The following is a 14,989-nucleotide window of genomic DNA, read 5'->3' on the forward strand; positions in this document are numbered from 1 at the left end:
GCTTTCTCACCCCAACGCGTTTGCTACAGTACACAACTCCACTTGCTTGTTGATGCACCCCTCGTTATAACAGAAGTTACTAGTACTGGCTACCAGCCGATGCTTATTCACAGAAGCTGTATGCAACTATTTTAACACATATTTCTCGCCTCATTTTCTTTCTTAGAAATTTGGGTCGGCTAACACGTAATAGGCTATCCTCTGTCTATGAGTTGGTATCTAAGGTAACAGATTAAACTCTGAATTGCAGCCCAGTTAAATGTTTTTAGTTGAATTGTAAAAATGAGCTGAACTTAACGTAACTAACTCAATAATCTCTAGCCCTGTCTGCTTAAATGTCGAAAGTGAGTTAGGTTTTCAAGACCTCTGAAGTAGTGCTTATGATTCGCCGTCATGGTCACAACTCGTGAGTAACACTGATCCAGATGATGAAGGTTATTAGCTGATGTGGTGCAATAACTCTGCCGATGTTAATATACATCTGTCTCTGCTTATACTACAGAAACTGTTCACTCCGTTCAGCACAAAGTCGACTTTGCGTTGGCGGCAACCACACTTCGCAATTTCTGCAAGAATTGTCTAGTTATTATTATTTGGGTTACTCTGTTAGGCAGAATACTCACATGCACAACAAACTGACTGGCATTGTGATTCGGTCCACAGGTGTCTGATGCCACGGGCAGAATGACTCTGACCAAAGTGTCAGAGAAGAGTCCGTTTGGGAAGGACCTCTTGGTCCGGGATGACTGCTTTATCCTGGACAACGGGGCTAACGGCCAGATCTTTGTGTGGAAAGGTGAGAGGCTGGAGGGGCCAGAGGAGTGAGAGAGGATATGGGCGGGAAATGGAGAAGCAGAAGGTCAAGGAGAATGTAATGGGCAAAAGGAGGGAAATCTTTGAGTAAAAGGGGCAAGATTCAAAAAGAGGCATTGAAGGGAAGAGCTCAAATTGGGCAAATGAGGAGAAAGGTATATTTGTTTAAGGATTTATGGAAAAAAATTATGCCACTGTTTAAGCACCTGTTGTGTTATATTATCTTCTGTTCAAATCTCTAGCATTTAAAGAATGAGCCAAGAACAGACTGATTATCAACGTTAAGTTTGTTCAGATGAATATTCATGCACGGATTGGGTAACAATATTGATTGACAGGGAGCGGAGCCAATCCAGAGGAGAAGAAAGAGGCACTAAAGATGGCAGAAAACTTTATCGAGCAGATGAACTACCCCAGAATGAAGACACAGGTGTCTGATGTGCACACACACACGCACATACACAAGCACACCCATGCACACATGTACACACACACACAGCAGAATATTACTCTTATAATACTCCATCACTGATGAAACATTGTAATACTGCGAGTCAATGTGTACTGATTTTAAACCACTGAAAACTCCTGTGTGAAACGCAACACAATACTCCATAAATTCTCCACAATGAAGGAATCAGATTTGTGTTAATTGGTATATTGTCGTTAAATACGTTTGATTTGTCCTGACTCGCTGCCAATCTGTACAGCACTGAATTGAATGATAACATCTTCATGTGGTAGTGTGTAGTAAAACGGCATTATTTCCTATGCAGAGTATGTAACAGCCTTGTTAGGTGGAGAGTGCTATCCTGAGTGTGATATTACATAGCAGTGATTTTATTTCACAAGTTAGCAGACACTCTTATCCAGAGCAACTTACAAGAAGAGAACATCATTGTTAGCCTCAGGAATACAAAAGTGCAGTATCACCAAGAAGGCTCTGGAGGCACAAAAAGTGTAAAGTTAACAGAACAAAGCAACAATTATTTTTAAAACAAAAGTAAATATCACTATATAGATAACCTATCTTTGCACAACTGTATCTATTACATTCACATGTAACATCTCAAAAGGAAATCCAAAAAATTGACAGACAATAACTGAAGAGGAGCAGATTTGCAGTCTGAAAAGCTGGGTCTTCAGTCTATGCCATAAATTGGGCAGGGCTTGGTTTAATTTAATAAAATCCTTATTTATTGGTGCTGTGAATTTGTGGGAAGGATCCAGGAAATCAGTGTGGGAGTGTTCTTCACCCCACCTATGAAACTCTCCTGTGTGACTCACCTGGGTGGACTCCCTATACACCTCACCTGTGGGTGACCTGTGTAACTCTGCTGTTGCAGGTGAAGATTTTCCCCCAAGGACGAGAGACAATGATATTCAAGCAGTTCTTCAAAGACTGGGACTAACCTTACTTCAGAGGTCAAGATTACTCAATGGCTGACCTGGAGACATTGTATGTCTACCTCAACAAACAGCATACTTTGCATACTGTAATCCTAAGGTTTATCATTGTAAAATCTAATTAAAGTAATAAAATGCAAGTAAAATGGTCACTTTCCACATTACTGCAAGTGCCACTGCAAGTAATAATAATAATAATAATAATAATAATAATAATAATAAGACACCAGAAAAAAAGTTGCTGGTTTCATACAATATTTTGCAATGTAATACTCATACCTTCGAGAACTGATTAAGAATGGCCTCCAGAGTTTAGTAGTTCAACATAGTGCAACAAATTAGTCTGTTTTGACAGGTGACAACATGCACGAATCAAACACTGTAAGTCTCCCTGGATATAGGCATGTGTGTAAATAAACTTAAACAAACTAAACTCTTACGTAATGGAATGATAACGTAGAGAAGAGATGGCTGGTATATAAAACTGGGTATCATCCAGTTAGCCAACTATGCATAGATAATGGTGTTGAGACAAATATAAGATTTATATTATATTATGACAGGGCTGGGTTCATACAGTGGGTCAGGTATAGAGGGAGGATTGATTAAATAAGGGTGTGGTGTGTGTGTGTATATAAACATATGAACTTTATCTGGGCAAAAGAGGGCAAGGTTGGAAAGTAAATATGGTAAATAATGGTATTTCAACTGTAACATTACAGTAAAATGACATCATATGGTATCATAGCAATGTAAGGGCAGTAAGGTACAGTGATATTGTTGGATGGTGCAAATTCAAGAAAACCATGTTAAAGCCACATTAAATATAACAGCAACACTCAATGCAGAACTCATTGTCTTGCCTAGTCCTAACAGTAGATACATGCACACACAGACATAGCATATCATTGTTGTCCTGACTGTATTGACAGTCCAGCATTAAGATGACGTCCTCATGGTGATTTGTTGGGTTATTTTAGCAATGCTGGCACCCTCAGTTTGACAGTCCAACATTCACAAGATTTTTTTTCAAATTCAAGGAAAGCACAAATGGAGCAAAATACCTGTATAAATATAACAGGTACAATAAATGTAGAGCTCATTGTCTTGCTACAGAACTGTCTGTGATTTTTGGTGAAGTTTGGTCAGAGCCTTTTCTCAAGAAGTTTCAGTTCCTCAGAGAGATTCATAATTCATGGCTTTTTTTTAACAGACCTTTTATCTTTTTACAACTGGCCTTTAATGAAGCAGCACACTTCCTCTTTCAAAGGGGAACATCTGACTTATAATTTGTGTATTCACTATATAGTTATTTTTAAAGCTGTGGTGTGAAAAGTACACCCGCTTTCAATTCTATGGTTTTACTCAATAGGACATAACTTTTATATAACTTTTATTACATAACCCTTTTCTAGTCTTCACCATTACGCATACATGCTCGGTTTTGACATCTTTTTTCAACCTCAAAATATGCCAACATGCAAAAGCCATGTGTGAAGCTTACTGCTTCCATATCAATTAAGATGGTAATTTGAACCTGGTGCTGATGATCAAGTGTACATTTATCAGAAGCACTTGCACCTGTATATAAAAGCAGAAACTTTGACAATTTCATCTTGAACATTAAGGTTTGTGCCAACACAGAATGGCAAGGACAAGGTTGGTTCAAAAAGTAACAAACAACTAGACAATTCCTGCAGAAATTGTGAAGTGTGGTTGCCGCCAACGCAACGTCGACTTTGTGCTGAACAGAGCGAACAGTTTCTGTAGTATAAGCAGAGACAGAGTATTGTGTACATGCTATAACATCACGGCAACGAGTTTATTTGCGACACATATATTCAGAGCTAATTGATCCTTTCATCAAAACTTGAGATCTCAGTGTTTTACTCGTGGTATGCGGTGACGAGTGACGGCGAATCATAAAGCTAGCTGGCATGTTCAGAGGGTCTTGGAAAAACCCTATATCTACACTGTGTGATCGCACCATTTTAAAAAAAGCAAGACGGGGCTAGGGAGATTAATTTGATTGACTTATGGTTTTGCGTGAATTTCAGCTCATTTTTACCACACAACTAAAAACATTTAATTGGGCTGTAATTCAGAGTCTAATCTGTTATCTCTGAGACCAACTCATAGACAGAGTAGCCTATTACGTGTTAGCCAAGCCGAATTTCCAAGAACGAAAATGAGGCGAGAAATATGTGTTAAAATAGTTGCATTTTAACTCATTTAAATACAGCATCTGTGAATAAGTATCGGTAGGCAGCACTACTAGCCTCTGTTGTAACGAGGGGTGCATCAACAGGCAAGTGGAGATGTGTACTGTAGCAAACGCGTTGGGGTGAGAAAGCATTGCTTTCAATGCTATCACAGACTGAAGGCGTAATGCAGTTATAATGAGACCAAACTTCCCATACGAGGGGATATAAAACGGTATTACAAAAGTAAAAATTTGACATATTATACACAGTTAGAAAGCTTATTCTGTCACCTATTGGATCGATCAAGTGATCAAGCCAGATTGTACTACAAAGTTCGAGAACACCCAAAGCAACATGTGTGGTATTACAAGATGACATCGTTTTCTGGAGTAAGACCGGACCAGAAGCTGCTGCACACGTGTTGTTGACAGCATTGTTGCCCTTTTTAGTACAGTCTGGCTTGATTGAGAATTCATCTATTCAGTAGGTGAGAGTATAAGCTTTCTAACCATGTATAACACGTCTATTTCTGGTTTTGGAATATCGGTTTTAGATCAATCGAAAGTTTTCTCATCATCGCATTAAATGCATTCGCTCTTTGTTAGCACTAGCATTCAAAGACGCTGCACTTGACTAAAAGTCGTCAACGAATTTGCGTAATATATTGTGAAATACTATTATTATTGAGGACTTCTGGGTATGCCTAAGCCATATGTTTGTTGATATACCTAGCTGACAGCGTTTTCATTTTTAATTTTGCATTTGGAATGCCGTTTTATCGCGTTCACTTCCGCATTCAGCTATATCCTTTCTGGTGGCTGGTGAGAACGTAGTGTGCTTAGCCGACCAATGCTGTAACTTCACCGCTCACATATGTATGACGTCACGTTCCCCATTCATCTCTATGGGAAAAAATTGGCCATAAAAAGTCATATTTATCAAACACTGTGCAGCGAAACTTTCCACAAAGTAATAGCACACGATTCCCAAAGAAGCCGGTCAATTTGACATATGGCACATGTGTATGTGGTGTGAAAACTCTGGGAGGAGTAGCGGTCCAAAAAATGGGTGGAAAGAAAGAATAATAATAATATGTGGGATAATAGTAGTGTGATTGCCTAAGGCAACCACACTAAATAGCAAACACAGGAATAACATAGCATGTGGAGACCCCAGTCGACGCGAAACAAGTGTTCGAACAGCCCAAGTTGCGCCATATTTCTTTTGTATTAGTAAATCTGGGCACTGATCTCATGCCAGTGTATAATATATCCCCAGGGTCTGAGCAAGAGCATCATATAATCACGTGTTTATACAGGACAGTTGCTAAAGTCATAAAACAGTCTAAAGATCATGGTGATATCATACCACTAGAAGAATCACTGCACACGAATATCTCGCTGGTAATTTCCTTCTACCCTGCTCTCCAGCACACGGGTCTGTCTTTTCATCCCTCAGCTGTGGTGAGTGTAATTTATTTACTTAAAAAGCCAGGAAAGTTGTTCTCATTCATTTAGAAAGCTGTGTTGAAGAATTCTTTTGGGGGGGAACTTGATTTGACTGGTTTCTAAACTACTATATGAAAATTAGTTTGTGTTCTTAACTACACGCTACTTATTTGTTGCTTATTCATTTAAACACCTGTTTCGCAGTAACTTCTTACTGAAACATTTTAAAAAGAAAGAATAGTGTATGTATTTAGGTATTTATGCATTTCAACATGTTTATATATGACTATATATATATATATATAGCTTTACTTGTGCTGTTTGCAGATACTTCATGAAAGACATTGAGGACTGACTACACTGTTTACAATGAAGAGTATTCTGAAAGACAAAAACATCAGTGAGTATTGTGGTTCCAGTTTAAAATAAAAATGCACACCGATTTAAATCAAATGTTTCAATAAAATAATTTATATATACTATTTGTAGACACGTGTGCACGTACGCACACATCACCCCCGATTGGATTCAGATGTGTGCATGTGTCCAAATGAATGACCGTGTGTGTTCTCGCATGTGTAAGTGTGTTCGTGTGTGTGATGTGTGTGCATGCGTGTGCGTGTGTGATATTTGTGCATAGCTGCATGCCTGTTTATGCACTAGCTTGCTTTCCCCAGAGGACCCCCGCATGCGGGTGAATGTGGAGACCGCTGGCCAAAGCCACTCCATTGGGGCCGTGCGCTGGACACTCCTGGAGGATGACCTACAGGCACACAGCAGCGTCCCCAGCACCAGCAGCTCTGCCTCTAAGACTAAGGTGCCAGTGTGAAGGGGGGAAGGAGATCGAGCACGGGACAATGTGACGCAGTGAGGATAGTACAGGGCGTCAATGAACAGAGATTATCTGTATTTACACAAAGGGTAGAGTAAAATGGTGAAAAGGGAAGGAAAGAAGAAAGATGTGAAAGACAGGGCTGTAAAATGTGAAAGATGTTACCCTAAAATGGGGGCTATGTATAAAATATGCTGTCATTTCTACATAGTGAAACAAAAACCCCCTATAAACTGAGATTCTGCACTTTAACCACATGTGAATAGTTTGATTACAAATCTAAAACTGTGGAGTACAGAACCAAATCAAGAAAAAAAATATGACTTAGTCCCAAACATCATGGTACCATACATGTCAATCTCACAGAAGGAATTTTCTTAAAAATGGACAATAATAGAAATGGACTTAATATCAATCTTTGAGGTGCAGGTCAGTAGTCACAGCCATGATGCTGCTTATGTTGGCTTATCACGTGTGGCACTGATGATTTGGAATGGGCTCTGCTCATTGCCTAAACCTTTGGGTTTGCACTTACTGTATTTACAGTAAGTGCCTTGGGATTTGAGCTTCTCCTAAATTACTAAATGTAAATATAAGTGCACCTCTTTTGTCTATGTCTGTAAAACACAGGATCTGAGAGACCTGCGCAATCTGCAGGAGTGTGTTCAGTTCATTCATCAGTGGAAGAAGGAGGTGGACCAGCTTTGCAAGGTGGGACAGGGGTTAAAGGCCAGGAGTGGGCAGGGTCACAGGAAACCTTTTTGGGTTTCAGCAAAGCGATGTGAGTGAGGGGGTTATCGAGAAAGTATTCCAGTTGGGGTGTTGTTGAGTTTGGACAGAGAGCACAGATTTGGAGGGAAATTTTGGTCCTGGAATATTAGGAAAGCTGGGATAAATATTCCCGTTCCATTTGATCAGTTTTCCTGGACTTTCCTTGAATTGTATCTTTAAGTCTCAAGGAACATCACAGGAATAGTCTTAGAACTTCATTCAACTTTGTAATTCAAGTTCAAAAAATAATTTCAATAACTTCAGGCATTAATATTTAAGGGGTGTTGACCATTCTCAGTATCAGGGGGTATTATTTTACAGAAATAGTTCACTTTCTTAAAATCTGCTGACTTTATAATGGCTGGTTTATAGGCAAAAATAGCAGCAACTCTAAATTATCTTGCAAACTGAGATCGCTGCACTCAAGGAAGGAATAGTATAAAAATGAATGTTTATAATTGGGAATAAATGCTATAAAATTATTCTGTACATATATCCTGTACATCAGAGTTACTTTATGTTTTTGTGGTTTTCTTTCAATCTTCAATTAAGGGCTTGAGCACAAGGTGTGTGTATTTTTTAGCCAATAACTTAAATGTTCTATGTCTTCACTGTGTTCCCGCTGGTTATAGGCCACAGACATGCAGTAGACTAATCAGGGAGTCTAAATTGTCCGTAGCCATGAGTTTGTTAGTTAATGGTGTGAGGCCCAGTGATCGACTGGTGACCTGTCCAGAATTCATTCCTGCATCTCGCCCACTGCATGCTGGGATGAGACCCAGAGTAGAAAAAAGGTGTTTTAGAAAATGGATGGATGGATGGATGCATTTTGAGTTAATGTTTCAACGTTTCAGTGATGTGGATTATTTTCATTTGAAAGCTAAGACAAGATGTGGTGGTTCTACTGTTTAAAACTAGCCAAGTCTGTGGAGGGAATTTTAAAGAAACAGAAACTGTCATTACAATATATTGGGTGGAATGGAAGTCCACATACAGTAGAATAAGGATTTTATCTCTTCTATGACTGAATTACAGTTTTGTTTATTGCTTCCAATTACATTTTAGCTTGGTAAGCACTGGGCAACAGTTCAAGCATGTCATAAATATGACAATTATATCAGATGCTACAGTAAGTATCCAACACAGGACCTTTGAGTTGACACTGTTGCCTCTTGGTTATCAAGGAATCTACATATTGCTCTTTGTACGATGGGTGTATCAACTTATTTGACCTGTAATAACAAGTAGCCTTTAAACACCTGGCTTGGAGTTGGGAGGAATTAATATGGCTTTTTATTGTATTTTTCGTGCAGCTTATTACTACTTGAAATTCTATCTCAGCTTAAGGTTCCCAGGTAAAAGAATCATGAAATGATTAACATTTATCAAAAATAATTCTGGCTCTCTTCTTAATATTTATGGACCTCTCTGGGCACTGTCATGGTAACCCACTCTGAGAAAACTACTGTTTTTAATAGAAACATTTTATTTTATGTGCAATGGACCCTGGGTCATGAGTGCCCAAGCTATAAACATCCGTGTAAGTCAGATGGCACAAAATCGTTCATACAAATATCACCGTCCCAGCTCAGGATCAAGTGATAAGATGTATTACTTTTAAAGCAGGGCATTATACTGGCTGATATGATTTTGCAGTAGGACTGGCACAAATTAAACCAGTGGTGCATAACTCTGGTCTTGGAGGGCCAGTGTGTTTGCTTGTACATTGAACCACAACAATACATTTGTACCCATGGGTATAGCCTGCAGCGAAAATGTCAAATAAATTATTGGGGTAATTAAAAAGGAGCACGAAGGGAAATTGCCCCAGTCTATTTTTTTTATACCATTGTTAGGCCATTGTTTGGCTGGTTTGATTTGTGTTACCTGTTTACTGTTAAGTGACTTTCTTGTGGTTATTGTGGGGCTGTGTAATTTTATACCAACATGTGGAATGCTATGTTGAAAGCCTGGCAGTAACACAGGAAAAGGCAGTAAGAAGGCAGAGAAAACAGACCCTCATACTGAGCACAGCAAGGAGGACTGCCGAAAACTCATCCTGAAGTGGGCAGACGAGCTCAACAATGTGGACATGGTGAGCATGCTGGGAAGCTTCAGAGAGAGACAGAGAGAGAGAGAGAGAGAGGGGTGGGGGTTTAGAGAGTAACACTGTTCAGTAATGGCAGAATTCATTGAGCAGACAATTGGATTTTGATGCTGCATTATCTTGCTGACAGTTACAGTGGCTTTGGTGATCTCTCACACTGTGTGGCAGCTGTTTCAGCAGAGTCCATGGAGACAGGAGACCGTTGCAGCAGAGGAGCAGGAGAGCAAGGCTGAGGGCATGGACCCCAACCAACAGGGGCAACTGAGGATCATGGAGTGGGCCAAAGAGTTACAGAGCCTATCCAAGGTAAGGGGTGGTGCTGTCTGCATATTTATGTTTGTGTGTGTGTGTGCACCTGTGAGTGCATGTACAGCACACGTGCATGTGTTTGCATGTATGCTCACATGCATTGCGTGCATGCACATGTAGGTGTGTGTTTGCTTGTGGGCACATAGGTCAACGGTGTGACAAGGGAGGATCTGGGTCTGATGCTGCACCAGCTAGAAGTGAGAAAGAGGAAACTGGCAAACCTTCTTCCCTTCCTGGAGTTCATCACATGGTCCTTGCTGAAGGATGACAATAAGGTAATTTTCCTCACAAAATTACCTCAACCACACCTTAGCACAGTGATATTTTGTACATTGGAATAAAAAATGAGAAAGAGAGGATGTGGGGGAAAGCTGAAACTAAACTGAAGCCAAACTGAAAATAAAATAAAGTTTTTCATGAATTGCTTTTAGTTTCAGTTCTTGACCCGGTAAATAATTTAGCAGTGGGTGGTGATTATGTCACAAGATGGTGATACCTGAAGCCCTGGCCTGCTTCGATCCCTGCTGTTCTTAACGCAATTGCAAGGATTTAACTGCCACCACAATGGCTAGTGGGAAGGCCTGTTTCAGCTACTTTCAGTGTAATGCGTTGGCTGACCAATGTCCAAATGCATTGCTGTAAGCAGTGAAGTATGTGTCATGCGAGTTAAAGGAAAAATAATAAAATGAATAAAACAAAAATAAAAACTAAATAGGTAAATGCAAAAGGACTTGGCCAGTGACACGATTTTTATTGTTTTCATGCAGTTGTTTAGATTAGATTTGAAATAAGATTTGAAATGGATATAGTTTAATTTGAAGGTGTTTACATCCATATCAGATAATTAGTGCAACACATTTACATTGACATTGCAATTTAAAAGCTGATTAATATGCACTGTCCTTGTATAATAAACTGTTTAAGTGAAATAAATATCTTTAGGGAAAAATATGATCTTGTTTGTGATTTTATTATATGATACAATACCTTTGATGTGTATTTCCATGTTAATTAATTTAGTAACTGTGAATATAAAATGAATTGTCAGTTCATTTTATGCTAAATTTATATAGCCATATTAACATTCTTACACGTTAGTGCAAAGCAAGTATTCTGACTATGAGTGCTATTTATTAAAAAGATGGTCTTTGTCTTTCAAAGTCTCATTCATACGTGCAATTCTAACAAAGTACTGTCAAGTATGATATTTGCAGGAAAGATTAATACTGAATTGCATACTGTAGATGTGCTCTGACTTGTAAACATTTCCTTATTTCTGGTTGTCATGAATCTCTTTTTGTCATTAAGGGTGTTGTACCCCAGCTATGGTTGTTAACAAAGCAGCGCTCATGGAAATTAGGTAAATACTTTCTTTTTTCTTAGAAAATGTTTTGGACTGACTGGTCTCTTTCAATTCAATTCTATGTAGTTGAATTCACTCCAATGCTTTTACTTAATCGTCTAACCTCAAAACACCACCTGCACAGTTCTAAGGTATCTTACCAAAAGTCAAATTTATTCATTTTTTAAGTTTAATTTTAATGTATACAGACCAACTCAACCTTTCTTGCAATTTAAATGTGATTAAGATACTTTATATTTCACGCTTGGCAGCACAGTACAGTGGGTAGCACTGTGGCCTCATAGCAAGAAGGTCCTGGTTCAAATCTCGGCTGGGGCCTTTCTATGTGGAGTTTGTATGTTCTCCCTGTGTGCGGATGGGTTTCCTCTGGGTGCATCGGTGTCCTCCCAGAGCCCAAAATGCAGGTTAGGTTAACTGGAGAGTATAATGGATGCTAGGATGGGTTCTGGTGACCCTGATCAGCAATAAGTGGGTTATTAAATAATGGATAGATGGAATATTTCACTGTTTTGTTTCTATGTTTACCTTTTGTATTCCATTTGTATATTTATTTTTCATATTTTTTTGTTGAACCTGTTTATTTGAAATATTTTTATCCTTTTAAATATGTATGTATATATATATATTTATTGATTTAAACTGCCCCTAAAAGACAATCTAATTCAAAAAACTTTTGGTTTTTATTCCTAACAGGAATGCCAAAATACATCCCAAATTCAGGTAATTATTTTTTTCTCCCTGTTTAATGATTTTGTTATAAATATTATAAATATATAGTTAATAGATTATCAGTTTAATTTATTAATGAAATTTATAATACATATAGCATATAATTATATTATATACAACCTTATATATAATATATATTTTGGTGTAAAATACTTAATTTTTTAAACATTATTCTTATTTTGCTTTGTCCCCAGTCTGGTGCTGGATCTACAGCGCCAAAGGTAATTAATTTCCCTCTTGTTTGCAGAAGAAAAACAGCTATTTTGTTCTTTTTTTACCATGATCATTGAGGCTCCTCCCACTCAATGACTTTTTCAGTTTTGCCAGTGTGAGGACATTTAAATGCAGGAATACTAATTGCATGTGCTTTATGAGATATGTAATGTCTATGCTACCCTACTCTGCTAATATAAATGTCTTTGTGAAAAATCCTCAACTCTGCAATGGTACAATGGTGAGAAATCCAGGAATGTTTAATGGAGGTGAATGAGGGCATTAGAAGTTCTTTAAAATAGATTGTATAAATAAATACAAATATAAAATAAAGTTATACCTGTAAGTCCCTCTGAACAAGAGCATCTACTACATACTTAAATACAAAACAAAACATATATGCATTTTCCTTCTGTGTAGCGAATGTAACTCTGGACCCCATGACCAACCACCCCTGGCTGTTGCTCTCTGATGACTGTAAGAAGGTCCAGGAGGCCCTGGCCGAGGCAGAGGTGACCTACAGCAAGCAACGCTTCGACAGCTGGCCATGCGTCCTTGGCTGGGAGGGCTACTCCAGCGGCCGGCACTACTGGGAAGTAGACCTGGCCAACAACGGCTACTGGAGGGTGGGGCTAACCACAGGGTCCTCCAAGAGGCAAGGTCGCTTTCCCATGATCCCCAGCGAGGGCTACTGGACCCTGTGGCGAAGCACTCGTCAGTTCTATGCCTGCACCAAGCCTGAGACCCCACTCCCCCTGAATCAGGTGTCACGTAAGTTGGGAGTTTACCTGGACTACGAGGAGGGCCAGATATCCTTCTACAACATGGATGACAAGTCGCACATCTTTACGTTCACTGACAACTTCCGCGAGAAGCTCTATCCGCTCTTCGCCCCGCTGGATGGGCGTACCCTCATCACGGTCTCTTCACCCAGTTTGGATCGCTCTCTCTCATAACCCAATGGCCTGAAGCCCATAACCCCACAACCTCTCATGTTGTGTCTTGATGCACCCCTCCCTCTGGCTCCATGTAAAACCAAAGAAAAGGAGCAGCCATGACATTTCAGAAATCATGATTTCATATGAGCAAACAAAAAATAATGGCAACCTTTCAGTCAACCTATTTTCGTCAGGCTGTGTAAGAATGGAAATGTACTCTTGCATCATATTCACATTAGCATTCATTTAAGCAACTGGTTATAATGATTTTTAATTAGTGGTGCATGCAACTTCAAGGAAACTCCCTTGCTGAACCAGGCAGCAGTGCAAATGTGTGCAACAGTGAGATGTATGTCATGTGGTCAGAGGGTACAGTCACACCCAGAGAGAGGCGGTGCACATCTATTCATGTGCGTAATCACCAGAGAACAAGGTTTAAGGTTGTGAAACCCCCACCTAAATTTAAATTCTTTTGCACTAAAAACATTCCTACCCTCTATCAGTATGCCTAGCAGAAGGCACAGCAAAGTGAAAGTGTAATGTTCTCGCGCTATCATAGTTTCAAACACAAGCCACATTACCAAACACTGTCTCGATGCAAAGAACAGGCGTAGGTGCATTTTGATCCTTAACCATGGGGCCATTGTTAACTTTATTCATGCAGTGGATGGGGTTTGGGTTTTCCCCTACAGGGTGGAATGTGATGGGGTTTGGGTTGGAATTGGGATTATAATCGCCGTTTACAAGGCCTTTGTTCAATGTTTTCCTATTACCTGTAACTTTCATATGCCATCAAACAATTACTATGACTCAGTGCACAGATCGGCATAGTAGTTAGCACTGTTGCCTTGCAAGAAGGGTATAAGTTTCGGCTGGCCGAATCCATCTGTGTGGAGTTTGCATGTTTGCATGTGATTCTGCCAGATACTATGGTTTTCTCCCACACCAAATGACATGGATGTCAGGATAGGTATACTCCTGCCATTGCTCTTGTCCAAAGCACTGGCCTCAGAACTGGAGTTGGTCCCAGACCACTGCACTGTGGCTGCCCACTGCTCCTAAGTACTGGGTTCAATGCAGAGGACAAATTACCCCATGGGGTTAAATAATGTATTGTCTTACTGCAAAGCAGGTGATGTGCGAACGACGCCAGCGCCAATTCTGCATACTCCAGCCTAATCTGGATTCAATCCTGGACCGTGGAGGGTCATCCACGCACGAGAATGAGAACTCTGAGTACTCTGAAACCCAAACCAAGTAAAACCAATGGTCTGTGATAGTACTAGAGGAAATTACCTGTTTCTAATGGGAGACCAAGATTGTGATTCACTGCAGTCAGCAAAGGTCCCTCAGCAGTTAACTGAGGTGGAAAGGATGCCCTTCTACCCTGGTAAAATTCCAAATACTGCTGGTTTGCCTTCCAAATAAAATCTCTCCCTTTATAGCTGATTGTACATGCAATCATTTTCAATCCCCACTTCTTGTTAAAACAGAGTACAGAGCAAAACTAAAGCTCTACGACTATAGAGCAAAACTAAAATAAATAAAAGGAATACATCGTCTCTGAGATCATTATTTGAGTTGACGTTGTGTTTTCTTTCCATTCAGAGGTGTATATTTTTGGTCTTATATTATATATGGCAAATTATTTTTTTTCTTATCTGAGAAAATAGAAATTTATAGATTAGAAGTTCTGCTTAACTGAAATTATATTGTTTATTTTTTAATGAACTTTAATGAACCAATTTAATGAACCTGGAAAACCCTCTAGTGGAACAACTGTCCTACTGTTATCTGATGAAATATGCTGACTGGGTAGAATGCATGGCTCCATCCACTGTCTGTATTTTGCACC

General features: G+C 39.4%; 2 protein-coding genes across 4 annotated transcripts in view; both read left to right on the forward strand.

Moving 5' to 3' along the window:
* LOC135263504 (macrophage-capping protein-like) overlaps window positions 1-2,369 on the forward strand; it is a 16,373-nt gene extending 14,004 nt beyond the window's left edge. Inside the window, exons 7-9 of the mRNA XM_064351618.1 lie at window positions 664-796; window positions 1,152-1,243; window positions 2,160-2,369. Of these exons, the coding sequence (XP_064207688.1) occupies window positions 664-796; window positions 1,152-1,243; window positions 2,160-2,225 (291 nt within the window). The 3' untranslated portion in view covers window positions 2,226-2,369. The remainder of the gene's footprint in view (window positions 1-663; window positions 797-1,151; window positions 1,244-2,159) is intronic.
* Window positions 2,162-14,709, forward strand: LOC135263501 (E3 ubiquitin-protein ligase TRIM21-like). Of its 3 annotated transcripts, XR_010332481.1 has the most exons (12): window positions 3,017-5,887; window positions 6,200-6,272; window positions 6,550-6,689; window positions 7,335-7,415; window positions 9,445-9,570; window positions 9,751-9,888; window positions 10,038-10,166; window positions 11,200-11,251; window positions 11,948-11,974; window positions 12,178-12,204; window positions 12,617-14,432; window positions 14,479-14,709. XR_010332481.1 is itself a non-coding variant. In XM_064351610.1 (11 exons), the coding sequence occupies exons 2-11, from the start codon at window positions 6,242-6,244 to the stop codon at window positions 13,150-13,152; spliced, it is 1,287 nt and encodes a 428-aa protein (XP_064207680.1). In that variant the 5' UTR covers window positions 2,162-2,272; window positions 6,200-6,241; the 3' UTR covers window positions 13,153-14,709. The 3 variants fall into 3 exon arrangements, 2 of the variants coding, with proteins under 2 accessions (XP_064207680.1, XP_064207679.1); XM_064351610.1 differs by lacking the exon at window positions 3,017-5,887 and adding an exon at window positions 2,162-2,272 and having other exon boundaries at window positions 12,617-14,709; XM_064351609.1 differs by having other exon boundaries at window positions 12,617-14,709.
* Window positions 14,710-14,989: the final 280 nt, after the last annotated feature.

This window comes from Anguilla rostrata, chromosome 9 (genome assembly GCF_018555375.3).
Source record: "Anguilla rostrata isolate EN2019 chromosome 9, ASM1855537v3, whole genome shotgun sequence".
In the NCBI taxonomy this organism is placed as follows: Eukaryota; Metazoa; Chordata; class Actinopteri; order Anguilliformes; family Anguillidae; genus Anguilla; species Anguilla rostrata.

Bases quoted from the DNA above. Each gene is read 5' to 3' on its own strand.
- LOC135263501 (XM_064351610.1), top strand. From the start codon at position 6,242: ATGAAGAGTATTCTGAAAGACAAAAACATCA. The intron at 6,273-6,549 runs GTGAGTATTGTG...TGCTTTCCCCAG, and splicing joins TCTGAAAGACAAAAACATCA to AGGACCCCCGCATGCGGGTG. The intron at 10,167-11,199 runs GTAATTTTCCTC...TTTGTCATTAAG, and splicing joins TGCTGAAGGATGACAATAAG to GGTGTTGTACCCCAGCTATG.